This window comes from Candoia aspera, chromosome 13 (genome assembly GCF_035149785.1).
Source record: "Candoia aspera isolate rCanAsp1 chromosome 13, rCanAsp1.hap2, whole genome shotgun sequence".
In the NCBI taxonomy this organism is placed as follows: Eukaryota; Metazoa; Chordata; class Lepidosauria; order Squamata; family Boidae; genus Candoia; species Candoia aspera.
Genome location: NC_086165.1, coordinates 4,542,296 through 4,555,948, shown reverse-complemented (window position 1 = coordinate 4,555,948; position 13,653 = coordinate 4,542,296). Strand labels below are relative to the sequence as shown.

At 44.4% G+C, this 13,653-nt stretch overlaps 1 protein-coding gene across 2 annotated transcripts in view; it reads left to right on the top strand.

Moving 5' to 3' along the window:
* HMG20A (high mobility group 20A) overlaps nt 1-11,932 on the top strand; it is a 36,285-nt gene extending 24,353 nt beyond the window's left edge. The window contains exons 5-9 of one of the 2 annotated variants that reach the window (XM_063314270.1): nt 1,879-2,011; nt 2,953-2,981; nt 6,992-7,067; nt 8,389-8,604; nt 9,293-11,932. In XM_063314270.1, the coding sequence (XP_063170340.1) occupies nt 1,879-2,011; nt 2,953-2,981; nt 6,992-7,067; nt 8,389-8,604; nt 9,293-9,429 (591 nt within the window). In that variant the 3' untranslated portion in view covers nt 9,430-11,932. Of the gene's footprint in view, nt 1-1,878; nt 2,012-2,949; nt 2,982-6,991; nt 7,068-8,388; nt 8,605-9,292 lie in introns of both variants that reach the window. The other variant, XM_063314268.1, reaches the window with a different exon arrangement.
* The last annotated feature ends 1,721 nt before the right edge of the window (nt 11,933-13,653 follow it).

Here is a 13,653-nt window from a genome sequence, read left to right as displayed (position 1 = left end):
GCCTTGAGTTCAGAAGGGCTTTCTGTCATGTCAGCATATGTTGGATTGAAGATGTCAGTAGTTCTCTTTCCTGAGTGGCCTGCAAGCTAAGGAGATGAATTGGTTTAGTGGATAAAGGGATCAGAGAGGAGCAACACTGCAAACACAAACCACACCACACGACAGGACTCAGATTCCCACAACAGCCACCTGCTGATCCTCTTCTGCTAGTCCTTAGGACTGAGTGTGGAATGGAGTTTAGTCCCAGTGCAGGGAGACGACGTCTGGGGAGCTCTGCCCAGAAGAGATGGACGTTCATCTTCATCATAACCTCTTCGTCCCATTCCCCACCGTTGGCCCAGCCTGGCCTCAGAAATGACATCGTCGCTGGGCTCTGTCATCAAGCACTGAGCATGGTCTGTGGGCCTGTTGAGAGGGAACAAGGTAGGGCCCTGAACCTGCCTGGCTCATGCTCGTCAGGCAAGAAGATGGAGGTGGACGAAGCAGAGATTTTGTGCTAGAACTGCCAGACAGAGACAGAGTTTCAGACTTGAAGTTGCTGGGATGGCTGGACAGATGGGCCCCTGAGAACCCCTCTGGCGACCTAGGTTATGTGGGCTTCATGTCCCGTTGAGAAAGGTAATTCAAGTAGCAGCAGTTTGCTCTTTTATCCCTGTACTGTTGGAATGTCTCTAAAGGAGCAGAAGGGAAGAAGAAAGGATAATTTGATAGAGAACCATAAAATGTCAGTGACCTGACATGTTGGTAATTGAGACCAGCTCTGCTTAATCTCTCCAATTCCTGATTTTCTTTGATAATAGGACCTTGATGCCTTTGTATGCATCGCTTTACACTTTACTTGATGCCTGTTGCCATTTTGCCTCCTCTTCACACATTTAGGGTGGATTTGGTATTCAGGCTGCACCACAGAATTATATTGGCAGAAATGCAGTGGGGCCTGGGGGATGTTTTTTGTGTGGAGCATGTGCCTGAACCCATCAAGGACACACTTACTTCGTCCTCTGTGGACAGGTGGAAGCTGAGTCCCTTTACCTTTCCATTCTGCTGTGCCTTCTAGAATAAATGCCATTGCTCATATTTGTCTTATTCCTCACTGCTTTCTAGATAAGGAAGGCTAAGATAGCAATATGAAACAAATTTAAAGAGGAATCAAAGGGGGGAGGTGCTTTTAATCTGAAAGGGCCCCATGCTCATGTCTGCTTTTGAAGTTCTTTGCACCTTAACAGCTCCCTTTGAAGAGTTTTGCAATCCAACTGCATTCAGTAAGGAAAAATGACAGGCTGCTCCAGGCAACCTTTGATATGATTTCTTTAGAACCAGATTCAAACACATCACTGATAGGGAAGCTAATTTTTTATGCCCAATATGCCCATGCAGAGGCAGGAGAGAGACAGAGGTGCAATTAAACCTGAGATAAACTTCTCCTCCTTTCCATTTTTACCACCCCCCTCCCATCATAATCAATCAATCAATCAATCCCCCATCCCAAGAATTCCAAAGCTGCGGTTTAAACCTATAGTAAAGTCAGAGGTTCAGGTACTCCATACTCAAATTGATCTATTCTGAGTTACTTGTGGCTGGTTACGGGGAGATTGTAGGACTGTTTTATGCATTCAGGAAATGACAGGTACAGCATGCATCCTGAAACTGAGAGGGTCACCATTGAGGAATAGTGAACAAAATGCCTTAACTGTGGGTTGATGCTGACATGCGGATGGCACTGAAAAGTAACTCTGCTGCTTTTTTACCATGCCGACTCTTCGTGTTCAGTTCCCCTTCACATTCTTTGGTTAACCAGAGACGATGGCTGAATGTCAATTTTCTGGCTTCCTCACCCAATTTACCAAGAACAGAGGAGTGATTGTTCTCTTGTTGCAGCGCTACCTTGACGAAGCTGATAGAGATAAGGAGCGCTACATGAGGGAGTTGGAGCAGTACCAGAAGACGGAGGCCTACAAAGTCTTTAGCAGGAAAGCCCAGGACAGACAAAAAGGCAAATCACATCGGCAAGGTATGGCATTAGAGTACAGAAACCCCAAAAGTAACATGCAGGGCCACTAGAACTTTCCACCAGTCTACTTCAGGTTCGTTTTGAAGTTGTTTTTATTTTTTTATTTTTTATTTTATTATTCAAATTTTGCTACCGCCCATCTCCCCCAAAAGAGTTGTTATATAACGTTTGCAGCACCTTATTGTGAATCCACTTGTTCTTTTTTCTTAGAGGCCTGGTAATCGTAGAGGCACTATCAGGATAATGTACACAATAAAACACAACTGTTATTTCTCTGGAATTTCTCAGAAAACCCGTGCTTTCTGAGCAAGGCCATTGGTGCCTAGAAGGTTGCATGGTTCTGGCTGCAGCTCACAGAAGATACTGCTGATTCGATAAGATGTGGAGTTGGGTGGCAGGCAGGCTTTGTGTGTGTGTGTGTGTATGTGTGTATGTATGTCTATATATATATATATATAGCTACCAATTATTGTTTCTGGGAAAGGAAAACGCTTTGCAGTTGGGGGAACTGCAGTGAGAACCAATCTGGACCTTTGTTCTTGACATGGAGTGCCCTTCTCCTTTTGAGACCCACCATGAAGGTCGATTGGGCATCAGAGTACATTGCACACCCTGGGGCCTGCTCAGTGCATGGTTGATGGTATTCCAACTTCATGCTCTTGAGATGTATTCCCAATTTTCCAGTTAGCATGCTGGGTAGGAGTTTTAGGAGGTATATTGGCCACTCATCTGGTTGATAGGACTGATATGGTTACTCTCTGCCTTTTTTTTGTCTATGCTACTCATAACAGTTATTTTGTTAGCTGAAAAGAACTCTGAATTGCTATCTTCATAAGATTTTGAAGTGTAACCAGAGAACAGCATTTAAATGGGAGTCTAAACTATTGAGCAATTTTTTCCCCGTGGAACTCAATTTACTCCTAATCTGTCTGTTTCAGAAGGAACGCGACAAGCTACCCATGACCATCAGGTAAATACTTCACTTGTTTTGATAACACCCAGAGCTGATTCTTTTTTCCTTAATAGTTGTTGGAATTAATTGAAGAGGCATTGGGGCCCCAAATAGTTAATAAGCAGGCCTGTGCAAAATGCTGTATGAAACAGTATGAAATGTCATTCCGTAGACATGTGCAGAGGCTATGATTGATCCTGTCCGCTGGTAGATCTGCCGGACCAATAACTTAAGATTCTGCAAAACCTAGTCTCGAACCTTGAAAGAAAATGGGAGCAGCATTGTTGGGATTGTGTGATGCTAAGCCAAGGAAAGACCACCATGTCTTGGTCTAGAAGTGCCAAGATTCCGGTAGCGATACCTTTTCGTTTCTAAATGGTCTTTTGCAGTTCAGATTATTTGGATCCGTTGGATTGTCCTATTGAAAAATGTACCCGAGGAAATGGGTGGTGGTGGTGGGGGTGGTGGAATGCAACCCTGTTATTCCTCTGAAACTTCTCAGCAGCTGGTACCGGGATCATGGTTGCTGGATCACCTCATTTCCTCATGGAGTAACATGCCTCAGTGGCTCTGTCCAACAGTATCATTTTCTGCAAGCTTGGCTGGCCATAAAGAACAATTCCATATTCTTTGACCTGCCAGTGTGCTGTCAGGCTAGCAAGCACAAAAGACCATGTCTTTTTAGCAGTGGGCCCGTCGTCATAGAACTCCTGGCTTTAAAGTTCTGGCTCAAATGTTTAAAAACTGTTACTGCTGGGGTAGCACATGTCATTTTATACCAGCAGCATTTTCTCGTACATCATTATAATCCTTTTGAGCAGCCTTGAGAATGCCGGAGGGCCCTTAGAGGCACTATCTAACTATTTAAAATGGAACTGAGTTTACATTCCTATTTTGGGAGTGTTGCGCTCATGACAGTACTAAATCAACAAGGAGCATTGCAGCGAGTCGGTTGGGCCAGATGACAACTTTCACAAAGCAAAACGAAGACGGGTTCTAGGAAGTACATCCCACGATTGTTCTAAAGCAGGGCTGCGGCTCTTGACTCTGTTAATTCCATTTTTTCAAAGGATTTTTTTAAAGTATATTAAATGACCACACCAAGTGCTGTTCTTTTCTGCATTTATCCAGCTAGAATTCATGTGTCATGTGGATTCTCCAAAAGCAAATTGGTCTGTTTCAGTGGCCAGCATAAATAAGGTGCTTCACAGGTTTCACCAATCTCATTCCCTGTCGAGAAGAAACGTAAGGCGCGAGTTTTCATACCACTTAAATCTGCTGTGACAGAAACGTTGTTCCTGTTACTCCTAAAAATATTGCCCCAAGCAAATGCTTGAATTGTTGGATTAAGAACATCTATCATACACAGTGGCCCAGTTCACTCATTGTGCTAACCCCTGCTTTGCTTAACTAGAGCATAATAGATAACTCACGATAAACTGAGTTCACACAACACACCAAGGCATGAGCCATGCTATATAAAAGCAGCTGGACTGAAAGGTGATCAGATGACTAGGAATGATACAAAATGGGAGATTATGAAAATGTCAGGATACACTTAGCTGAAGACAATATCTTTTTTTCATTAATTTCTTTCCATGGATCTTATAGCCCAACTGATACTGTCAGGATTCTTGGAATCTCAGAACCAAGGCCTGTACAATGCAATTATTTCTGCACTGAGAACTCAGTTCACACGGCCCTGAATCTCATCTTAAGGACAATGAAAGCAGCCATCGGATTTGAGTTTCTCTTCTAATCTATGATAAATGACACCATGACATTAAGCCTGAGCAAATTAGTCCTTTGCAATGAAGTGGTAATGAAATCTGTATGATTTTAATCCCATGAGTGGTTTAAATTGTAGTAGACCCCCAGGGGGATTCTTTACATGTTGGAGTAATGTACTTGATAATGGAAAGGTGCTGATGGTTTTCATTAACGTTCTTCCATTAAGCAGAATTTCTTTGCTTGATCTCTATGGCTTAATTGCTTGCAGAGGGGAGGGTGCATGCTGAGAATCTCTGTCCTAGGGAGAGCAGCATTTTGTCACTGGTGCCCCCCTTCACCAATTCTTAAAGAGCCAGTCATTCCCACAGCTTTTAGTGCCAGTTCTCTTTGGGGTCTAATGAAAGCTGCCTTAAATGGTATTGCTGCCTTAGGCAAGTGTTCGCCTTCTGCCTCTTCGGTATCTTGTATGTTCTTTGATAATGAATTTTATTGTGACCCTGCTTATTAGATGGTTCTTTAAATAGAAATGTTAGGGGTAAAGTTGTGGAGTGGACTAAGTAATTCATTTCTACGTTCACTGTTGATACATTTATATTTCCGATGCTGGGCATTGTTGTGAACCGCTCTGAGTACAGCGCATTCAGAAAAGCAAAATAGAGAAGTGGCCATTGGAAAATGAGCCCCCCCCCCCAAGGTTTTCCGTTCCAGGGCTGGAAGAACGATTTCAGTGGGGAATGGGTGTGGGTGGAGGTGATGAACCTTGAGGTCTCAAGTGTAGCTTCCTGAACGCAGGGGCATACGAGTCTGCCTTTCAGAGAAGGCCCATCTAGCTCATTGCTGGAGAGTTGCGGCTTCTCAAAGACGCAGGCCAAAGTCTTTCCCAGCATTGTTGCCTGAGTGCGGTATCTTTAACTGAAGATGGAAGAAAACTGGAGAGCACCATGTTGGGGACAGTTGCCCCCCCAGTTGTATCTGGGTTTGATCTGTCATGACAAGGCAGGAGTCTCACCACAAAACCATCACCTGATTATTGTAGGCATTTTTTGGCAAAGTGCTGTACATGCCTGATAAATTTAAATTTGTTGTTATTATTATTACTATTATTTCAAAATGTTATTTTCGTCAGAATGGCTGTGGTTGACAGATTGTGGACATCAGACAGGAAGTATTTGACATCCTGCTTCCTCTAGTTTTAGAGGGGGTTTTTGGTTCGTTTTTTTTTCTTTCTTTCCCCTGATATCTCCTTGTGACTGAATCTCCAGTTCCCTTTGCCGTTCGTTCACTACAAGACGAACTGCTTTTCCTTCTTAGAAGTCACAACACCTGCCTTGTGGCTTGCCCCAGCAAATGCACAAAGAGCTTTCAAATGTTCCATAGAGGGGTCCTCTCTCTCTCTCTCTGTCCCATCCCCCCCCCCAGAGATCTGCCAAGTACTTCTCTGTTTACCTCCACCAGGCTCTTGTACGAGAGATGTACCCAGCGTGAAGCACTTGAGCTTTAGCTGCCAGAATTCCCTTGTAGGCTCTTAAGCACTTAGCTTGGTTCCAAGGTTCTGTCTGACACTTCATTTAAAACCGAAGGTGTTCATCCTAAAAGAGGCCACAACCTTAGCAACACAAAAGAGCCATCTCTGCTTGACACGTCCTGCTGGCGGCCAGGATGCTTTCGTTATTTGAAAATCCTCCTCCTCGCCAATCTCTTGCCTTATTGCACAACTGTTTTGACTGCAGTTGTTACAGCAAAGGTAACAGAGGAATTACAAGTGCCAGCTGTGAAAGCCAAGATTCCTGACTTAATATCTGGGAATTTGGAAAAAACAGAAAGACTGGGTTTTTGTAAAGTTATTTTCCTGAGCCCCATGCATGGTTTAGCTTGTAATCCAGCCTTTCCCAGCCCAGTATCCTTCTGCCTGTTTTAGCTAGGAACTCTGTATTTTCAACCCTGCCTTCACTGTTGTGCCTTTCCCCTGCAATCCCTGTGTTGAGTGCATTTGTTTGAATAGGGACCCCAGTCCAGGGGGGGCTATTTGGGTCTGCATGGGTGGGATACCTAGTTGAAAAGGTGTCCCAGTGATGTGAAATCCCTATATGCAAGAAATAGTTTGTGTGCAGGATTTTCTTCGCCAGTGACTGCATTCAGTGCGTGCATGTATGTTAGAAGATGCATGGAGCAGGCCTGAAAGTCTGCTTGCTTCCTTATCATAACGTCCTTCATTTGAATAATAGATGAAAAGAGTTAAGGTCTTCAAAGTTGTTTCGTGGTGTGAATTTTCAAGATGCAACCTTGTCTGATTGCAGAAGGAGCCTGATACAAAGGAGAGGTCAGTTTTTGATATTCCAATATTTACAGAGGAGTTTTTAAACCACAGTAAAGGTGAGCAGAATAAAGCAAACATTCTTATTCTCTTTCTGCTGACATATTTTACATTTGTTCTCAAAATTTTGGTATGTGATAGAGCAATGCTATACGTGTCTATTCCGGGCTGCCGTCGCATCCCATAGGGCTTATTCCTGGGAAAGCAGAAAAGCTTCCTTTTGGATTTTGCAATTTTCCCTGGCCGATGACATCACCCTGAGTTAGTGCAGTGGAAGCAGACAGGATGGGTGCCTGGGAAATACTGCATTAGGTCAAATGAATGTTTAGAACACGCAGGATTACTTCATTAAAAAAAAGATGATGTGATCCAAAGGAAGATGTACTTTACTTTTCTGTTGCTTTGCTATAGTAAATCTTGCAGCTAGTAACTATTGAATTAAGATACTACCTTTGCCAGAAGTGTGCAGCATTTGGATCCAAAGCAGGCACCCTCCCTGCACCTGTCAGTGGCTCCCTACAGGAGCTGTGCCGTTTCTTGAGCGTAGTTCTGCAGGCATAGAAAATGCAGGCTTAAGTTCAGGAAACACAGTTTTTCTTGAGCCCACTACAGGAAAAGGTATAGCTTCTTTATGGAGCTGGTGACAAGTAAAGTGTGGGTGCCCACATCAGACCTGCGCATCTCTAATGTTTGCCACTTTCTATATCCTGGAAAAGATGGGCAGTAATGTTACACTAGCATTAATTATTGAAGTCTACTGTGTTATTTTCCCAGTTTCCTTAGAAATCTTTGATCAGAGTTGATAATATGTAACCATTTGATTAGAAATCTCCCAACACTGTGTAGAAAATCTTAATTTAATATAGTGAAATTCTGAGGGCATGTAGGACCATCTCTGAACATTTTTACAGTAAATTCTTGATTACTTGCTAAAATTAATTTAAAAGTAATTTTATGCTGAATAGAATCCCAAAATGACTCACCCTCCAAATTGCAAGCTGTCTTCCGCTACTTTCTAAAGACTTTAAAGGGAACTTCTGTACTTGATATAAATCTTGGTTAATGTTCCTGATGGTACAATGAGTTTAAGAAGAAATGGTTGTACTTGTTCCACCTGAAACTGTTGGGACTTCTGACCAGTTCTTCTGTAGAATGCATTAAGCAGAAATCAGCTTCTTCTCCATAATCCCATTTCTAATTCCATAAAGCCCTCCATCTTCCCTCTCCCTGAACTGATCGTATTGATCCATGTGCTTGAAATGTGGGTGATCAAGAGAGGAGAAAAGAGGGGAGGGGTCAGTGGCCCAAACCTTTTCCCGCTCATTCCAGTCTTCTGAATGTTAGATGCCGGTTTGTCACAGTCTTCTTTGTGGTTGTCAGCGCGAGAAGCCGAGCTGCGCCAGCTGCGCAAGTCCAACATGGAGTTTGAGGAAAGAAATGCTGCCCTGCAGAAGCACGTGGAGAGCATGAGGACCGCGGTGGAGAAGCTGGAGGTGGACGTGATCCATGAGCGTAGTCGCAACACTGTGCTGCAACAGCACTTGGAAACCTTACGGCAGGCTCTGACGAGTAGCTTTGCTGGCGTCGCCTTGCCAGGTGAACAGGCCTTCGGCAGAAGCACCACCTGCTCCTTTGGGTTAAGTCCACCATCCGATTCCAGCAGGTGGTTCGGGGATTAGATTTCTTTTGGTGCTTGGCTCTGAACTCTTTGACATTTCAAACTTGGAGACGTGCTTTGAGAACCTTTAGAAATCGTTCTGCGGGATGCCCGTTGTCTTCTTCCTCACCCGAATGCTGCTGCCTATTGGGACTCGAAGGCAATCACCCAGTGCACGAGGGGTCTAAATGTTTAGGGGCCACCTCTGGAATAAGGAGAGCCTCTGGGAGGCGCTTTCCTAAGATGATTGCCGTAATAGGAAACGCCCCTTTCCCGGAAGGCAAATAAAGTCCCGGGCAGTGGCCCTCTCAGCCGTTCATCTTGGTGGGGCTGAGCAGAACCGCTGAAAACATGGGTCAGGCTTGAGGCTGATGCCTTGCTTTGCAGCATGCCAGCTTACCATTCAGTTTGGTTTTGTGGGAAGTCATCTAAAAAATAAGAGCAGAGGGCTTGACTGGCATCAGGGATTGTGTCGGTGGGACTGTTGTTGCCCTCAGGTGCCACGGCGGGGCCCCGCCAAATCCTCCCATTTTGCTACACTGCTAGCAACGCCCTGTAGGTGTGAGCATCGTGCGTTCCTTCTGCGTGCAACTGGCAAGCGGTCGCCCTTCTCTTTCTGTTTTCCAGGGAGCGGGGAGACCCCCACATTAGACACCATTGACTCCTACATGAACCGGCTGCACAACATTATCCTGGCAAACCCACAGGAGAATGAGAACCTCATAGCCACAGTCCGGGAGGTTGTAAACCATCTTGAGCGTTAATAACTTGGTGAGTCTCTACCTTACCAGGACCTCTGGCGATGACTTGCCGTTCAGAGCTGAACGGAAATCTTGCCCCAACCTTGTGAAACCTGTGCCATGATACCGAACCCTTAGTATTTGTTAAGAAGTAACCAGTCCTCCCACAGTGCTTTAGTTACTTTCAGTGACGTTTATGTAGTTCAAAGGCTGTGGATCCTTCAGAAAAACAAAAGCATAGTTGCTTCGTTTCTTTTTTTTACTCTAAATCCTTCAGATTAAATTCCTGCATTCTGTGTCGTGAATTGCTAGCCTAAGAATCAAGTGCCCTTTTAATTCTGGTCCATCTGTGCTGGAGAAGCCAGAAGCGCCCAACCTTTCTGAGTCTGACCTTTGATAATGACTGCCAAGTGCTGCTAATTGCACGCTCGCCATTATCCCTCGGCAGATGCGAAAATCTGTTGCCCTCCCGGCCAGCGGCCAGATGGAACAGGCAGTGGTTCTAAGCCAGCCCTGCCCCCCCGCAGGCTACGGCAGCCGCACTTCTGCTGCCCTTTGACGAAGGGAAACAGCTCCTGGATGCAAGTTGGGGATTCTTCCACAGCTCATCAGCCGCCGCCTTCTGACAAAGCATTTCTTTCAGGGATGGTGGGGGTGGTTGGCCTGCCCGTAAGCTGCCACGGCAGACTTGGGGAATTCGTGCTGGGGAAGCAGTGACAGGACAGGCAGGCCCCTTTAGACAGGCACCGGAAGTGCAGACAAGGCTAGAGGGCAGGTGCTTTTCGCTGACTTCCTCTTTCCAGCCAAGGTCTGCGCAAGGTTTCAGACACCCCAAAGACTCCTGGTATCCATTTCTTTTCCCATGATGAATCCTGGGATTGTTAAGAACATTATTTGCAGTCTCAAAATGGAAGTGTGGTTTGCTTCGGGAAAAACAGGATTGCGGTTTCAACAACGAGAAATGACAACGACAGAAAGCCCCAAACCAAACTCCTCTCTTTCTTCCTTATTTTTTCCATTGAAGACAGATTCTTACTACCCCACAACAACGTAGATGAGGCAGTTAACAATGCTGATTCCCAATGAGTGGGATTCCCCCGATAAGAATGTTGAGCTGGTAGTCGTGAAAACGCCTTTTGGCGTTTTCTTAGAACTTGCTTCAGTGGGAGAGGGTGGTGAAAGTGAAGGAGGAGAATGTTTGGAGTGAAATGGTCACTGATAAATACAAAGGCCAGAGAGCTTTTAATGCTCTTACTTGGTCATATCAGCAGACAATCCTGTTGGAATTTTGATGCCTCTTGTTGGATGGGGGAGAAAAATACACTTCCTAGTAATGACAAACATAGTGCAGAAACCACTTGGGATAGGAAAAGGACCACCCCTTGACTACTCTGCTGAAATTTGATGTCCTAATTGCCAAAAATGAAGACATCTGCTCGTCCTTCTCATTGAATTTTTAGTAAGAAATTAAGTGCAGCCTTCAGGCACTAAAGGACGGCCACCTCTCCCTTAATGGGATGAAGTTCCAGGGGCTATAGCAGGGACATCTGCAGAAAGGCCTTTAACGATGCTCAAAAATCAAGAACAGCATTTTGTATCACACATGGAGACACACAGCCTAGCAGATAGTGAAGGTGCTTTCAAAACAGGTCATGTGTGTTAACAATTCCTATCTGCTAGCAGATGTGTAGATGCAGGTGACATTTCCAGTTTATCTCCCAAGGCACAGTCGCTCCGTGTGCCTTAGTTGAGTTGGGCTTAGCTCTCCGAAGGTGTCTTCACAAAATCTCATGTCATCTTCCAATCCATCTTTCTCCTCCTCTTCTGTTTTATCTTCAGTCTCTCGGGTTTTTTTCTTAGAGGGATAAAGAAGCATGGAATGAGAGCCATTGTGAAGCCATGAAGTAGAAGGCAAGGATTTGGAGTTAGGCTCCACTTCTTGCTTAACGCTTGAGGACTTTTTTGTGGGGTAGAGAAGCCGCTGGTAAGATAACGGCATCCTCTCAGCCAGTTTTTCTGAGCAAGCCTCCACTGCCCAGTCCTCGATTCCTTATCATTTATCCACTGGCCATGGACAAACTGCACTAAGCATCGCAATGGCAATGCTGCGTTCTCCTTTAAGTCAAAGTTGTATTTTTGTTGCAACGAAAACTAAGCTCCGAAATGGTTTTTCTGACATGCTCTGGAGGGGGGCATTTTCCTGCCTCTTTGCTCCTTAGTTTCATTTTAGGCATGTCCTGCCAAACCCAAAGGCTCCTGGGCTTCCTCCCGGCCTGGTCACGAGAAGAAGACAGGCCTGCCTCTCTTCTTCTGGTAGTAAAAATACAAGATCTTCATGCCCATTTTAGGCTACCTTCTTTGTCGCAGCATGCTACTTAGTTTGTCGTACACAGTCATCGTACTCAAGTCTTCTCGAAAAACCAGGAAATGCGCAAAGTGTCTGTATGTGTGGGGGAGGGGGTTACATTTCTTCCATTTTTCTGGTAATATGTGATGATCCCTAAGAAATAAATGATGTAAAAGGGGATGTCCATTTATGTCGTACTGTTTTCTGAGTAGCTAAAAAGTTCACCTTTTTCTTTTAACCATTGAAAATACAGTTCTGTAACAGTGCAAGTTAAAATTAAAAAAAAGAAAAGAAACAACCCAAACTATCCAGGAGGCACGTGCTGCTTTCTTGCTCCAGAGTAAGTGAAAGCAACCAGAGGATCTGGAGCATTACAGACCTGCAAAGTGGGAATGTGCCTCCATACGAGAGATTTACCTTGTTATATGATGTGAGAGGTGTACTTTGATATGTGCAGTCCTTGGTGCTCTCTGAGCTTGGTGCTTTGCCTGCAGACCTTTCATGACTCAACTAGGTAACATCCCCTGTGTGAGGGAGTGTGGGGTTTGCTCCCTGTTTATATGCAGTAGTTGCCCTGAGTCTTGGTGGGGGTCTGGTTTCCTCCTTGGTAGTTCCTTGATTGGGGTATTGTTTTCTGCTTGATTGTTTTTCTGGTGTTAATCCCTGCTTATCTGGGTGCAGGCTGCCAGAGAGGATGTGTTCTGCTCTTTTCGTTTCCTTCTTAGCTTCTTTATTGTCTCTTTTGAAGGGTGTGTAAATATGGTTTATTTCCATCTGTCTGTTGATGGCTGATTTGTCTGAATGCCAAGCTCCCAGGAATTCCCTAGCATCAATGAACACCAGCCAGCAGTCAGAGGATGCAGTGAAAACTCCTTAATCTCGCAACACACGGACAGACTCAACCACAGTTTCAACTAGGGAACTGTGAGCATCCTAGACCAAGCTAAATCCAAAACTGCTAGGGAATTAACAGGGAGCAAACCCCACATTTACTCTCACCGATGACGTTACCTGGTTGAGCGAGGAAATGTTTGCAAGCCCACAACCAAGCTCAGAGAGCACCAAGGACTCCACAGTTTAACCCTGAGCTACAGAGATTCTCTTCTGTTGGACCTTTGATATATGATGTGGAAACCAGAAGCTGACAAAGAGCTGAGCTGGGCAGGACTGTGGGCAATCTACTCCATTTTTTGGCAACCACAGAGAACCTCTGATTCAGATTAAAGTGCAGTACCATTTCTCATCCAGTGTTCTGATCTGAGTTGCTGCTTACTAATAGGATAAAAATGCACAGGTAACTGCAAGGGACTGTGGCGTGAAGTGGTTCTGCTTTACACTGGTGACTTGTTGAACCTGCTCTTATCCATGCCAGCCTTTCCCAGCCTGATGCCTTCTGGATATTCTAGGACAGAAACTTTAAGATTTCCCAGGCCAAAGAGGGAATATGAGAATTAAAATCCAAAACGTTTGAAGGGCCCCAGGAAGGCTCTTAATAAATCAGGGTTTAAATTGGCATCATTACATTTGAATCAATTTATTTTGTGTGATAACAACTACAGATAAATAGTTCAAATCCTCATATCCAGTTAATGCATTTATTTGCAAATAAATAAAAGCCTAATTTAAATCCCCCAAAACACATTTTAATGCATATTTTTAAAACCAAAGGCACTTCAATTTAATTTCCTTTTTTCTGTTGAGAACATTTGGGAGTATAAACCTTGCTTCCAGTTTGTAAATTAGGTTTCTCTGGATCAATTCAGAACACATCAGAATATGATAAAACGAGATTTCTTCTACTTTATGGCAATAATTCATGGGATTTCCCTAATCTGCAGGTCGAAGAAGAGGAATGGGTCGCAAGGCCATCTTTTTCTGCATGGACACAAATGTAATGTGAG